General features: G+C 43.6%; 2 protein-coding genes across 10 annotated transcripts in view; one reads left to right on the top strand and one right to left on the bottom strand.

Annotated features, from left to right (window-relative positions):
• The window catches only part of POLR3G (RNA polymerase III subunit G), a 45004-nt gene extending 41583 nt beyond the window's left edge, over positions 1–3421 (bottom strand). For 5 of the 9 annotated variants that reach the window (XM_084833632.1, XM_084833634.1, XM_084833635.1 and 2 more), the window contains exon 1: positions 3098–3269. The gene's annotated coding sequence lies outside the window, so the exon portion shown is untranslated. Of the gene's footprint in view, positions 1–2007; positions 2116–3049 lie in introns of those variants that run through there. The other 4 variants (XM_084833636.1, XM_084833639.1, XM_084833633.1 and 1 more) reach the window with 4 other exon arrangements.
• MBLAC2 (metallo-beta-lactamase domain containing 2) lies at positions 1573–15388 on the top strand. The gene is made up of 2 exons (XM_084833627.1): positions 1573–3904; positions 13968–15388. Exons 1-2 carry the CDS (start codon positions 3406–3408, stop codon positions 14351–14353), a joined length of 885 nt encoding a protein of 294 aa, XP_084689753.1. The 5' UTR covers positions 1573–3405; the 3' UTR covers positions 14354–15388.
• The last annotated feature ends 283 nt before the right edge of the window (positions 15389–15671 follow it).

The following is a 15671-nucleotide window of genomic DNA, read 5'->3' as shown; positions in this document are numbered from 1 at the left end:
TCGTTCTGTTTGTTTCTCATACTCTGGGCATTAGTATATAGACATCGAAGACCATGTGCTTCATGGTCTGGCTTTCTTCCTACATGTGTCTGAAGAGTATTACTGGGCACTATCAAAGCTGTTCTCTCCATTGCAGTGCATGCACCTACGTCCATTGTTACCCCCAACATTACATCTCCCTTCCCCGTAGGATTCAGTTTAAAGCCCTCCTGATGAAGTTCTTCATGCTGTGGCCAAACATGTTCTTCCCATCCTTTGTGAGGTGCAACCCGTCCCTTGCCAACAGCCCATCTTCCAGGAAGTATAGCCCACGGTCCCAGAATCCAAATCTCTCTCGTTGGCACCACCTTCGTAGCCAGTCATTCACCCGGAGTATTTTTCGTTCCCTTTCTATCCCTCTTCTAACTACTGGAAGGATGGATGAGAAAACTATCTGGGCCCCAAAGTTCTTGAGTTTCCTTCCCAAAGCTTCAAAGTCTGACATGATCTCTTCATAGCTCCGCTTGGCGGTATCATTTGTTCCCACATGGATGAGAAGAAAGGGATACCTGTCAGTGGGCTTAATGAGCGCAGGCAACCTTTCAGTCACGTCTCTAATCCATCCTCCTGGGAGACAACATACCTGGCGAGTCCATGGGTCTTCGCGACACACTTGGGTCTCAATCCCACGCAGCAAGGAGTCTCCCACTACTACCACTCTTTTCTTCTTGTTGTAGGCCTGGGTTTCATCGCCTCTCTTTGAATGACCTTCAGCCTCTTGCTCACTCTCATGTAGGTTCCCCTGTGATTCTTCCTCTGCAGGCTGTCCTCCAGTCTCATCCTCAAGTACCTGGAATTGGTTCCACAGCTCCACTGCTTCCACTGGTGCAGAGTGGCATCTAGTTCTTCTTCTCCTGTCACCCTTTTCCACAGAGTATCCTCTCCTCCATTTTTCTTCACCTCAGCATTTCGCACTTCTGCCTCATCTTGCTGTTGCCCTTTAAGCTTCTGGTCTTCCCTTTGCTGCTGCAGTTCCCCCATTCTGTCCAAGAACGCTTGCTGTTCTCTTATTCCCCGGAGGGTTGACAGTCGCTGCTCCAGTCCACTTACTTTTTCTTCCAGCAGCGTGATCAACTTGCACTTGTTTCACCTGTAGGCCATGTTGTTCTCAGGCAAGAAATAAACATTGCACACACCTTGCAGGTCACCACCACTGGAGAGTCCTGTCCTTCCATTGCCTCTTTTCCCTTTTTGTGTCTAGCTTTGTGATTGTTCTAGACTAGCCTGTGCCTGCTCCTCTACTCAGTAGAGGTTAAAAGCAGAGTCCCACTGGTGTGGAAGTGTGTGTTACAAGACAAATAAATGAAAAAAGTTAGTTAAAAATGAAATGAAATAAAAAAATGAAAAAATGTTAGGGGCCTCCCCCTTGACCTCTCCTGCCAAACTCCCCTGGCCAACTCCTGTTTGCTCCACCTGTTTGCTCGCTCTGGTCGCTCGCTCTCTGGTCGCTCGCTCCTGTAGTCCCTGGACCAGCTGGAGCAGCTTGCTCTGCTCTGCTCAGCTGGGAGGCGGGAAACAGACTGAAGCTTCCCGCCTGCTCAGCTGCTGGGAGTACTCAGGCCACCCCCCCCCCCATTCAGTTGGAGCTCTCAGAAGCACCTGGTGAGCTCACAGCCACTCAGAAGGATAAAGGGAAGCCCCCTGGGCTTCCTGCAGCCCACTTACCTCTTAGCCTCTTTCTCCTTTGTCTCTTCTACCACTACAACTCCCCTGATCTGAGAAATCTGAACTCATTTGATTCTGTTGCAAATTTCTCCGACATCCTTATACAGAAATTAGGAGAGACCAATTTTTAAGGTTTTTCTTAATTACCACTGTGCTACTTTATTTTAGTTTTATTGCATAAACATCTTTGTATTTTAAAGGTTACATAGCCAGAAAAGTATTTTAGTGCTAACTAAAAAACTGATACAAAAAATAAAATGAACAGGGGTGACTGAAAACGTATTAGTGGACAATAGGGTTCACCTGCTTGATATGTCACTCCAGAAGTTGAAACCACACCCCTTTTAAAAGATGGAAGAGCAGCACTAAGGCAATCTACACCTGCAGAAATTGAGCTACTCTTCTGTTCTTCTAAAAAAAAAAAAAAAGTCAGACTTTTTAGACCACAGAAAGAGGATAGTGAATGGATGATAGTGTCATGTGGATGGATGATTCTCTCTTAAGTAGTGAATAGGTGAAACTCCACACTAATCACTTAAAGTAGAAGCACCCTAAGCCCCATTGAACCACATAGAATTGGGTTTGGGGGGGAAATGCATAACATCAGATTGAGAGATCTATGCACACCAAGGCTGCAATCCTATACCCACTTACCCCATTGAACTCAATGGGATTTCCTTCTGAGTATACATGTACTGGACTGCACTGTTACTCAGCATAAATCCCATTTATTCTACAGGGCTTCATATTCTCCAATATGCCACAGATGAAAACAGAGAGAGAGAGATTCTTGAGTATAATCTTCTCATAGCAAGGATTCCCTCCCACCTTCTTTACACATCACGGAGGCCTCTTTTCTGCTTGCTGTACATTAAACTGGCCGTAACCGTTTTCTAGAGGAAACACTTAACGTTTTATCTGACAACCCATCAGATTAACAACAGCTGCAACTCATTCAGCAACATTTACTATCTGCATAGCGCAGGCGGTTATGGGCGTAAGGAAATCGTGCACAGGCATTTGTGTGCATGCGGGTACATTTACGAGTCAAAATGCGGCTGCTCCTCGCCCCTTTAAAACTTCTAGAAAGCCAAACTGGCAAAATAGCGACAGTGCTGCTTCATAGGGCGCCAAACCAAGCGAGGGACAGCTGGGAAGCAGATAGGACTCCGTTCATAAGAAGCGTGCAGGCCAAGATTGCAGCCTTAACCGAACTCGCCCCCCGAAGAAACATCTATACTTGCACACGACCCCCTTTCCGTGCTTCCCAAACACGCATGGGGAAATAATAGATTCAGCCGCATATCAAACAGAAAAATCGCGTCTTGAAAAACGAAACACGCACGACCACGAGCCCTTTGCAGCTTCCTCCGTGCCGTAGCTGCAGCCTCACCCCTATCAGCTCAAGCCCGAACTCTCCACGTGCAGCCGCATTTCCAACTTAAGCCAAGCCCGCTCCTTTCGTTCCCTGTGACGCGCTACCGCAGTGGGCAGGGACGGGGCGGAGATCCCTCGCTAGGCCGAGCGCGTCCTGCTTCAGCGGCTCCGTCCCCCTCCTCGGCTCCGGCTCTTCCCCGCCCTCCGTCGGTCTGCCGTAGCTGCGCGTCCGCGCTCTCTGTGCGCAGAGGGACAGGCTGCACCCGCGTCCAGTTGCCGGACGTAGGATCCTGCGCGGCTTGCGGTTTGTGGCCGGCGGCGGCGATGTCGGCGCTGGAGTGGTTCGCGCACAAGTCCCTGGGCGGAGGCATCTACTGGATCCAGGAGCGCTTCTACGAGTCTGAAAACCGGGCCAACATCTGGCTGGTGCGCGGCTCGCAGCGGGACGTGGTGATCGACACGGGGCTGGGGCTGCGCAGCCTCCCCGACTACCTCCACTTGGCTGGGCTTCTGGGCCCCGGGCCGGCCCCGGGCGACGCCGAGGGGCAGCGTGGCAGCGAGGAGGGGAAGGAGCCGGCGGGCGGCGGGCCGCGGCCGTTGCTCGCCGTGGCCACCCATGTGCACTTCGACCACTCGGGCGGGCTGCACCAGTTCGAGGAGGTGGCCGTGCACAGCGCCGAGGCCGCAGCCCTGCGCCGCGGCGACAACTACGAGGCCGTCACCTGGCTCTCGGACAGGGAGGTGGTGCGGCAGCCCAGCCCCGGCTGGAGCGCCAGGCAGTTCCGAGTGCGGCCCGTCCAGCCGACCCACATCTTGCAGGAGGGTAAGTGCCGGGAGAGGCGCTGAGGCCGCCCAGGCATCCCCCGGGCTCTGTACTGGAGCCACCTTTCAATGACAGTGCACGACACCGGTTGAAGTAGTACTAAAGAGTGCTTCTGGCCATGCGCAGAGTGACTTTCTCAAAGGCCTGATGGGTCTTCGAGAACTGGGGCTTGCAGGCCGTTTTGAGTACCAGGAACGCTTTCTGTGTCCGTACTGCGCAAATGCACTGATCAGACTTTACCCTAAGTAGTCTTGCTTAACCTGGCGCCCTACAGATGTGTTGGACAGACAACAACTCCCATCATCCCCAGCCAGCAGGCATGTCGAGCACATCTGGAGACCATCTCTTAGGGTGTTCCCGTTGTGTATTATGACATGGAAAGGGTGGGCTGCTAGAGCCCCCAACTCAGTAAAAGGTTTCCTATTATTGCAAGGAAAGCAATTTGTGTGGTAGACGAATGTTTATATAATATATAATATACATATTATTCACTTAACAAAATGCCAAGGTTTCATATTTTTTGTTTCTTGTTAGTATACTTCACAAATACCAGTATTTAGTATAATCTAATAGAATGCATTATAAATATTATTAATATTAATATAGCTGCTTCGTAAGTATTCGGTGCTGGTGGTAGCTTTGTGTTTGGGCTCCAGTGTTTCTTAGGGCACTACTAGACTACAAAATTCATAACCTGTTACTCGCTATAGTGGGCCAGCTGCAGGGCTTTATTGCTCCAGTTTACAAGAGAATCTGTAAAGGGAAGGGGATTTTGAATGCTCTGATGATCCTGTGCGATAGGGAGAGAACAGAGTCAGTGATGTTCCTTGGATGGCTTCAGCAACTCCTGAACATAAAGGGGTGGGGCAGTTCTCCAACATTTGAGAACTGAGATTTCTGCAAACTGTGAAAGCGAATAATATTTTTATAGGGCTTTGAGACTTTTTAGGAAATATGTAAATGGGGAGGAGCAAGAAAGTGGAAGTGGAGAAGGGAGTAGAAAGTGGGCATCTTACACTGTTCTTGCAGTGGTATACAATTTTTTAAAAGCAAGATAATAGAAGTGAGCACAGGAGCAGAGCTCTGTATGCCGTGTGTGTGTGTGTGTGTGTGTGTGTGTATCTTCAAGAGAAAAAGAAAATGTAAGAGACAAATGCATCTTTTGTCAAGGATCTTGCAGTCCAACTCTGTGTATGTTGTGTGTGTAACATGGGGTATGGCATATTTTCTTTTAGAGTTTTAACACCCGTATCCAGGGTTTGGAGGAGGGAATCTTGCAAAACCAATGTATACTGCTTCCAAGTTGAATGTATCTCTCTCTTAAAGGGCATGCCAACATGGATATGCAGTGTGAGTGTCTGTGAATGAGAGAGCAAGGGTGGAGATGTTTCCGGTGGCTCCTGAAGAATGGATTGTAGGAAGTGAAGTCTTAGGCTGGCATGTATGTGTGAAATACAACATATAGTTAAGAAATTTTGTGCACTGAATAAATAGTAAAACAGTTTCCCCTCAAATGACTTGACAACTCAATTTTGCCAAGAGGTATTGTTAGTGTACAAAATAAGTTTGTTCAATCCATCAGTAACAAATACAAGCCTAGCCACCAGATATATGGAATAATAGTCATGTACACTGGAGACATCATTGTGGGGTTTGTGTGGCACTGTTTATTTTATTTTTATTTATTACATTTCTAATCAATCAATAACCAATGTTCACTCTTGTTTGAGAGCAAACAGCCCAACCTTAGTTTTATGGGACATTTACTCTAGGTTGGCATGTGTGAGTCCATTCTACAATTTGTTATTTAGATTATTTTGGATAAAAAATCAGTAAAGATAATACATGTAAAACAAATTCTTTAAATACCATCCAAAAATAATATTCCGTGTTAACAGTCTTAACAGTGCAATACTATGTATGTTTACTCAGATGTATGCCCTTCTATGTCCAGTAGAGCTTACTCCCTGGTAAGTGTGTTTCCTATTTCCCTCATGTGCGCAGTTGAATGCCGGCCTGCATAAGGATTGAACAACAGTGTCTGTGAGGGGGATATAGGTATATACAGTGTCATATTGATGGATCTGTTGGCCATTCTTGCTAATTCAATATTAAATGCAAGGGGGATGAAGTTTGAGGGTATATTAGAACAAGCTATTGGTTATAATTTTGTTAATTAAATCTTGATTTTTTTCAAGATCCTTTAAAAAAAAAGAGAGAATAAAAGAAAAAATAGTAATATTTTTTCTAATCAAGCTTGCTGAAATTGGAATCTTAGTATTCTGTTCATCTGTGGGGAGGTGGCATTCCCAGAGATGATAAGCTTTCCAGGAATGGCATCAGGTGCCACTTTGCCTCATTGCTTACCAGAAGAACACAGCAAGGGTCCAACAACAGCATTTGACTAAGATTTCAGCATGAGATATGAGATCATAATCCCATGTATTCACATTTCCAGATGGAGCACACAATTTCTGTTAATGTAAGGCTCTTGAAAATCTTCTTCCAAATTAGTTTCATGTCACCATTTTATTTCCTGGGAGCATAAATTAATTTACTTAGGCTTACTTTGAAGTGTCATTGAAATTAATGGGGTTACTTCTGAGTAATTACTATTGTTTCTTGTTAGCTTTTTAAAAATAACTACCCAGAGAACAGCTTACAAGAGTTAAATGAACAGTTGCCTGTTTCAGACGTACATTCCTAGGTTCATAAACTATGGCTCACAAAGCTGGGAATGAGCATTAGGACTGGGTACTCTCTCCTTGCTCTTTCTAATGTGCACTGGCTTCAGCTTGTGATTCTGGTTTGTTTTAAGCTAGAGTTCCTTCTTGAATTTGAAATGGGGAACTCTGGTTTAATGTTAGGTAACTAACCAGGATATTAAGCCAAAGTCAGAACAGATTCTGGCTTAATATTTTGGGTTAGTTAACTGACATTAAAGTTGAGGCAAGTGTTTGTCCTTTTAATGTTGTAATACCAGCCTTTTAGCTTTCAAAAGGGCATGGAGAGTCCATTTACACTGACCATTTGTTAATTTGGTGTGTTGTTTGGTTTTAGTTTTTGTGAACCGCCCAGAGAGCTTCGGCTATTGGGCGGTATAGAAATGAAATAAATAAATAAATAAATAAATAAATTTCTATGAAGCCGGTGAATAATTTAAAAGAGTGTACATCAGCAAATATTCAAGGCTGTTCCAGTACAATAATAACCTCCTCCCCCAAAGAATAATAATAATATGTGTAATAACCTCCTCCCCCAAAAGAAGCAACTGCTGGACATTGCCAAAGTATACATTTAAAAGAAGCATTGGCTGTATTGCACTGCCAGCAGTTAGCTGAAATAGACAATCCCTTATTAAAGAGACATTGTAGTGTCCAATAGACACGAAACAAATGTTTTTGCTGAGTAAGACGCAACGTAAGATTGATAGCGACGGGTAGATCCATGCAACAGGTTGATGCCAAAATGGCCATCCACTGATTAGGCATTTTGTGGTTTCTAAAATTCCCAAATAAGCCCACTGGTCCAAAAAGGTTGGGGACCCATGCTCTAACTTGCTCCACTTTTCCAGGGGCACTCCCTCTTTTCTGCTCCCTGTTCCTGGAAAATTACTTCCGTTTTTTTGCTTTGGCCTTGTTACAATTTTGTTAGTGAAGATTTCTAGTGTTCCTGTTCTTTTAAGGCTCATCTCTAGAAGATATTTAAGTCGGGAATGGATCCATTTGGACTCTAGTGCACATCCATAAAAATACGTGCAAGTGAACACTAAGAACATAAGAAGAGCCATGCTGGATCAGACCAAGGCTCCATCTAGTCCAGCGTTCTGTTCACATAGTGGCCAACCAGCTTTGGACCAGGAACCCACAAGCAGGGCATGAGTGCAACAGCACCCTCCCACCCATGTTCCCCAGCAACTGGTGTGCATAGGCTTACTGCCTCTGGTACTGGAGGTAGCACATAGCCATCAAGACTAGCAGCCATTGATAGCCTTTTTCTCCAGTTATTTGTCCAACCCCCTTTTAAAGCCATCCAAATTGGTGACCATCACTACATCCTGTGATAGCGAATTCCATAGTTTAACTATGTGCTGTGTGAAGAAGTTCTGGCCTGAATCTCCCACCAATCAGCTTCATAGGATGACCCCATAGGGTTCTAGTATTTTGAGAGAGGGAGAACAATGTCTCCCTATCCACATTCTTCACATCATACATAATTTTGTAGACCTCTATCATGTCTCCCCTTACCCTCCTTTTTTCCAAGCTAAACAATCCCAGCTGTTGTAACCTTCTCTCATAGGGGAGATGCCCCAGCTCCTTGATCATTTTAGTTGCTCTTTTCTGCACCTTTTCCCAGCTCTACAGTATCTTTTTTTAGGTGTGGTGACCAGAACTGTACACAGTATTCCAAGTGTGGCACACCATAGATTTGTATAGTGGCAGTATGATATTGGCAGTTTTATTCTCAGTACCTTTTCTAATTATGCCTAACAGAGTTTGCCTTTTTTTACAGCGGCCACACACTGGGTTGACAACTGTCCACCACAGCCCCAAGATCTCTTTCCTGGTCGGTCACTGCTAGCTCAGACCCCATCAGGCTATACTTGAAGTTGGGATTTTTTACCCCAACGTGCATCACTTTACACTTGCTTACAATGAATTGCATTTGCCATTTAGATGTCCATTCTCCCAGTTTGGAGAGATCCTTTCGGAGCGCTTCACAATCCCTTTTTGTTTTACCCACCCTAAATAATTTGGTGTCATCCACAAACTTGGCCACTTCACTCCTAATTCCAGATAATTCATGAACAGGTTGAAAAGCATTGGTCCTCATACAGATCCCTGTGGGACCCCACTATTTACTTCCCTCCATTGGGGAATTTTCCATTTATTCCTACTCTCTGCTTTCTGTCCTTTAACCATGTACTGATCCATAAGAGGACCTGTCGTCTTATTCCATGATTGCTAAGTTTGCTCAGGAGTCTTTGGTGAGGGACTTTGTTTACTTGGACTTCCAAAAGGCTTTTGACAATGTCTACTGGCTCACACTGACTATACGTTTATTGACACTCTCAACTCTAAATGGTTAGTGAGACAGGACTTAACTTTGCAGAAGCCGTGTTGATTCTTTTTCAGCAAGGCTTGTCCTTCTATATGCTTACTAATGTAATCTTTACTAATGTCTTCAACCAATTTACCTGGAACAGACGTTAAGCTAACCGGACTGTAATTTCCCGGATCCCCCCTGGATCCCTTCTTAAAGTTGGTGTTACATTGGCCATTCTCCAGTCTTCTGGTATAGAGGCTGATCTTAGGGACATGTTGCATATTTTGGTTAGAAGATCAGCAATTTCATATATATATATATATTCTTTTTTTAATGTTTTGAGCAATTTCATATTTGAGTTCTTTGAGAACTCTAGGATGGATACCAGTTGAGCCTGGTGATTTATTTGCTTTCAATTTATTAATAAGGTTGAGAACTTCATCTTTTGTCACTGTTATTTGCCTCAGTTCCTCAGACTCCCTTCCTGAAAACATCTATGCCAATGGCTATGGCAACTACCTGTAGCAATGAATTCTTTTAACAGTAATGCATGTTGTCTGACATACGACTATGTCCTTATCCTGAACTTACTGCCAATAAATTACATTGAATGATCCCAAGTACTAGCATTTTTTGAGAAAATGAATGTCTCTATTCACTCCTTTCATACTTGTCATTGGACACGTTCGGACATCACGATAACCCATAATGGGTTAATAAGCTACTCACAGTAGCTTATTTTTAAAATAGTCCATGATCCCCTGCCACATGAATGGGCTAATAAGATACTGTGAGTAGTTTATTAAGCTACTCTGTGTAATTTGACTCGCCCTGCCGCAGTCCTGCCCGAGCATTGGTGCCATTTCACCTCTAAAGTGCTGGAAGTTTACAGCTGGCAGGCACCCGATCCAACATCAAAACCCCATGCGACTATTTCAACAAGGAGCAAAAATATCAAGTGTACCAAAAATGGGGTGGTGGCTATAAAACCTTGGGGATTTGCAAGATCAGGACAAAACACACACAGCCTCTCCTAATCAGGAGGCATCTGATCCAACCCTGCACACTTACTCCAGAGGAGTGAAAATCCCAAGAGCACCAAAAAGGGGGGTGGTGGCTGTTGGAGGTTTGCAGGATTGGGACAAAACTTCACATACAGCCTCCTCTAGTCAGGAGGCACCCAATGCACCATCAACCTGCATGGTAACTGAGAGGAGCAAAAATCCCAAGTGCACCAGAAAGGGGTGGTGGCTATAACACCTTGGGGGTTTGCAGGATCAGGACCAAAGCTCTCACCCTGCATCAATGTAAGGCCCCAGGCTTGAACCAAGGTATTAGTAGTTTTAGAGTGGCTTAGATGATCAATAATGCTCTCTGACTTTGGTTCAGTTGGCTGCCGTTTCTTAAGCTGGAGTGTCTTATCAGGATGTGCCTGGGAAGTGAAGCTTGTTTGCCTTAAAGCTGCAGGTGTCTGTGCTGGGAAAGCTCTGACTGTTTCCCTTCTGACCAAGCACTGTTAGCCTATGCTGAGAAAGTTGTAGATGAATGCTAAATAACGCTTGCTGTTGTCATGCTGCCTCACTGCTAACATGTATGGTATAAAACCCATTTTACCCCATGGCTCTGGGTTCAGAGAAGCTGTCTGATCCAACCATTGGGTATGCCTGTGTGCTGATGGTACTCAATAAAGTACTCCTTGTAAGTAAACCTGGATCTGATGTATCACTATCTTGGCACCTCTAAATTAAGAGGCCTACGACAGGGGCAATACAATCCTCTAACAAGGAGGCGCCTGATGCACCATCAAAACCCTGCGACTAACTGTGAAAGGAGCGAGATGGTGCAGAAAAATATACACTGGTGCCTTAGTTGCTTTAATTTGTTCCCAATATGGAAATGGCGCACCCCCCCCCCCTTTGACCCTGTAGGCTTGGTCACTTTAATTGGCTCCTAATACCGGTCAAGTGCTATAGCGCTTCTGCACAAAAGCGAAAATGTGCATTTCCCCCATTGTCACTGCTGGCGAACTTGCTTTTACTTGTTCCCCGTACCAGTATATCACTATATTGCTTTTGCGCAAAAGTGGAAATGTGCATTTCTGCCCATTGCCACTGCTGGCTGGCTTGCTTTAACATTTTCCAATAGGGAAATTGTGCATTCCCCCTCCCCCTTGACACTGCAAGTTTGGTCACTTTAAAGCACTAAAGCTGGCAAGGAGTAGAGTGGCAGCGGTTTTGACCGCTCTTGCTGCACAACTCTGTAGGCAACTGAAATAACCCACAGTGACCTCCAGATGACATGATAATCCACAATGATTAAGAAAACCCTCCTGCAGACTGTGGGTTATCCGCATGGGTTATTATGGCCAAATAAGCCATCGTGGGTTAAAAATCCCCCCGACAGACAACACGATAACCCATTATGGGTTAAATAACCTATCATGGCTTATTTAACCCATTATGGGTTATCGTGATGTCTGTACCCAGTCATTATTTTGTAAACCTCTATCTGTCCCCATCTTTTTCTTCTTTTTTGCTTTATTAAAAAAATGTCCACCTCCTACCTCACCCACTGCAGTCACTTTAGATATCCTTTCTGTACCATCTCTAGCCCTCCCAGTATCCTTTCTGAGACAGAGCAGCCGCATTTACATGCAGTATTTAATCCTATAATGAGGTTATGCTACTTGGTGTATTATTTTTCATTCTCATCCCTGTCACTGAATTTGCCTTTTGTACTGCTGAAGTACTGAGCTGCCATTTTCAGTGACCTTTCTTCCATGATCCCAAGGTCACTTTTGTGGGAGATTGCATGTAATTTGAGCCCCATTACCATATAAGCGAAGGTTAGATTTTTTTGTTATCCAAATGGGCATCACTTTAAATTTCCTTGCGATGACGATGTTTTTTAATTATATTTTACTATTCCTATTACTACTATTATCCGTTGTTATTATTGTTATTACTATTATTCCTATTACTACTATTAACAACATATAAAGTGCCTATAATTTTCTATGTGCCGTACAGCAAAATATATGACTCTCATAATCCAATAGGCATGATACAAAAGGCAAAATGGATTGGAAGGGAAGAGGAAAGAAAGCATTGGAGCAGCTGCACCTTAACTGGCTGATGGATTGGGTCAGTTAGGCCATTATATTCTACCTGGGAAGCAAGGAGTGCAGTTCCCCGTTCATCTCCTGTCTGATGGCAGAGGCCAAAGTGTGCCTTCCTTTGGCTCTGCCGTCCCAGTGTTAATAGGCAGCTGGAACAGAGTGGGATTTTTTGGCGGGGGGTCTTCCTGCAGCTGTTTCTTCTCTGGTCGGTGGATAGAGTCATGTTTTCTCCTTGATACGATGATTTTCTGGGAGGCAGTGGCCCTTGCTCTCCGGGCTGCTGCTTCTATATATGCGACACTTGTTCTTCTATATATGGTTAAGAGTTGTCACCTTAATAACAGTTTCTGCCACTTCACTTCAGAAGGAACACAATCACTGGCCTGTATGTCTTAAATCCTTTGTTAAAAAAACATAGTGTTACTATTGGCCACCTTCAAGTTCCCAAATTATTAGTGGTTTTGCTTAACAGGCCTGCCATTTAACATATCAATTCTTTATGGCAATGCCATTTGGCTTGTCAATTTGTTACTATTTATTTATTTTAAAAAATTCTTAGCTGCCTTTCAGAGCAGAAGCTCTCCCAAGGCAGCTCACAGCAATAAAATACATAAATCTTACTAGAAAACCTATCAATTGCTTTTAAAGCTTTGTCTCTTGTTACCCATATTTGACATAGTTTCCAAATGCTGACTCCTCCAACATCTTCTGCTGGGACACTTATTGCAAAAAACTGTTCCTGATTTAGTCAGATCGGAACTAACATGGTAGCTTGTAGTCTGGGTACATTATTGTGAAAGGATGAAGAAACAAGATCCCACATTTCTGAGGACAAGATAGACCCTAATCCTCCAGCTGGGCAAGCATGTGTTTTCCTGTGGGAGCCTTTCACATAGAATGGGGAGGGGAGCTGTACTACTGTTCTGGCTCTTAAATCGGAGAGGATCAGATATTTCACATCAATTTTTGACATGTTAAAATTGCCATGAGGTTATTTCCTTTGGAAAATAAAACACTAACAACTGAAGTTTGGTGAGCAATATCAGCTTGCTATCGAAAGTTACTCAAATTAATATCTTGCCTTGCACAGCTGATGTGGTAAAATAATTTTATATCAAAAAGACTTGTGAGAACTGGGCTACAGGGTTACTTGAGGGAAGAGAGAGTGGGGTGTAATCCTAAGCACACTTAGGAATAAGCCTCATTGAACCCAGGGGGACTTACTTCAAGGAAGACATGTGTAGGATTGTGCTGTTGCTCTTCCAGTAGCTCAGAGCTGGTTGTTTATCTGGCAAACATGGTTGGAGGACATCTGACAAATTAATGGAGGGGTGCAGAACCTCAGACCGAGGGGACAAATCCAGCCCTCCTGGAGTTCCTGAGATAGCCCCACCCTCTTTCCCTAACCACTGATAGTTTGGTATTTTCCCAGCCTTTGTGCAGTTTTTCCCCATGCTGAAAGGCTTAGTTACTGGAAGTAAGAGATTTAAACTACAGTTTGCTGCCATTCTGAGGTTTTTTTGGCCCCACCCCATTTGCCCTTGACTCTGCCCATGCCTGGGCCCCCAAGAGCTTCTCCAAAATGGAATGCTTATCAGCCAGTTGGGCTGAAAGAGGTTTAGCACCCCTGAATTAATAGCTCCTCCATGCAGTTACTTTGCCCTCCCCCCACTCAACTCTGAACCAGTTTAAATATTTACACTCACAGAAGTTTTGACCTTCCAATCTGGGTTGTGTATTAGAGTGTAAAAGTTGTTTGGAAAGTGGATGGCTTCCAGTTACGCTTCTAATGGTTAGGTTTGTCACACCTTTGTAATATGGTGTTAGTTTCTTATGGAGATCATGCTTCAAAAATTCAATTCCCCCCCCCCCCCCCATTCTTTTGTTTTTTGTTTGTAGGGGATGTGATCAGCCTTGGTGACAGACAGCTCACTGTCATGCACATGCCTGGCCATTCAAGAGGAAGCATTTGTTTGCATGACAGAGAACGGAAGATACTGTTCAGTGGGGATGTTGTATATGACGGCTCAATGATTGATTGGCTTCCCTACAGCCGGATAAATGACTACGTTGCAACCTGCCAGCGACTGATAGAATTAGTAAATAGGGGTCTTGTGGAGAAAGTCCTTCCGGGGCATTTTAATACGTTTGGAGCTGAACGGCTGTATCATTTGGCTTCCAACTACATTTCTAATGCTGGAGTTTGTCACAAAGTTTCTACCTGTGCTATGAGATCGATTGCAAGTCTAGCACTTCGTGCAACCAATTCTAGAACAACTTCATAGTATACCACATCTAAGAAGGTGCTATCATAAAACCCAGTGGTGTAGTAAGTTTCTTTAAAGGAAAAACTGGCTGATAAGCCATAAAGATTCTTATTTTTATCTACTTCATTCCTATTTTTTTAAAAGTCCTATATAAGCTAGTAGCTGTGCCAAAGCTACTCATTGTTCCTTCTATTTTCTCAAGTCAGGTTTGCATATAAGTTAAGTGCTATTCGACAGATGTTCTAAATATGTTATTTTGTATTTTCAAGCATTTTGAAACATGATATGCTAACATGAAAAGTTTTGCACTTGTGTCAGACTTGAGTTAGGGATTTATGTTGAAGGTGTATTTTGAATGACCAAAATTTATTATGAGCTGTACTTTTGGGGAGGGGAGAGTTAGAACATTCCACTGTCTCATTAGATGCACTAAGTTAAAGTACTCAAGTCATTTAATTTTTATTGTATGGGGTGAATGTAAACTGCAGTTATTACCAAATGTTAATATAAAGCACTATATCATATATTGCCCTTCTTGAATTGTGTTGCACTTTGCTATTGTTTCCAAAACAAATGAAATGTCAGTGAATATTTGAAGTATATTGCTTGCTCTTTAAATGTGACTAATGGTGTAAATGTGAGTGTGTAACTGTTAAAAGTTGAGTCTGACAATTTTATATTTAATGCTTACACCCATGATCAAACGCCCTTGGTTTCTTCAGTAGAGCAACTACAGAAATACCTCTGCACTAGTGAGTTGCAAATTATTTGGTTGACTGTTGTGTGAGTACAATGGTCTGAGGAGAGTGTAAATTAACATTTTGTGGGAGGTGGCTGGCAAAAGCTATACCTCTTGTGTCCTGGCTGGGATCCTTCTCACATTACAGGTGTGGGCGGGACTTCAGGTAAAAGTTTTGCAACCTCCAGATGACATTCTTTCTCTTTTGCTTTTCCTTTGTTTCTCCATTTTGTACAATGTTTATTTTCAAGGAACTTAACATAAACCCTTGTCAATCGTTTGTTCTTTTTCAGTATAAAAATCCTGTGTAACCCAATGGAACATTGCCACTTTCTTGTGTGAAACGGGGTTTTGTGTCTTATAGCTGTGTTTCTGAAACTATCTTGATCATTCGGAACTCAATAGGAAGGATGCTAACAGCAGCCCTTGTGAAAACAGTGAATGGTTTCAGGATTGTCACGATCACACAAATTTATTTTTCATCCTTTTGAATCTTGATTGCACAATATTCCCCCTATATCAAAGATCATTGCACATATGGAGTTTGACCCCCACTGTATTCAGCACTTTAGCCCTGTAGTCTCGAGGGTGGATAGA

Source organism: Heloderma suspectum, chromosome 2 (genome assembly GCF_057233095.1).
Source record: "Heloderma suspectum isolate Gila_16-S chromosome 2, 16-S_ref, whole genome shotgun sequence".
NCBI classification, from domain to species: Eukaryota; Metazoa; Chordata; class Lepidosauria; order Squamata; family Helodermatidae; genus Heloderma; species Heloderma suspectum.
Note: the sequence above shows the minus strand (reverse complement) of the source record. Positions and strands in the feature narration are given on the sequence as shown.

Bases quoted from the DNA above. Each gene is read 5' to 3' on its own strand.
- MBLAC2 (XM_084833627.1), top strand. From the start codon at position 3,406: ATGTCGGCGCTGGAGTGGTTCGCGCACAAGTCCCTGGGCGGAGGCATC. The intron at 3,905-13,967 runs GTAAGTGCCGGG...TTTTGTTTGTAG, and splicing joins GACCCACATCTTGCAGGAGG to GGGATGTGATCAGCCTTGGT.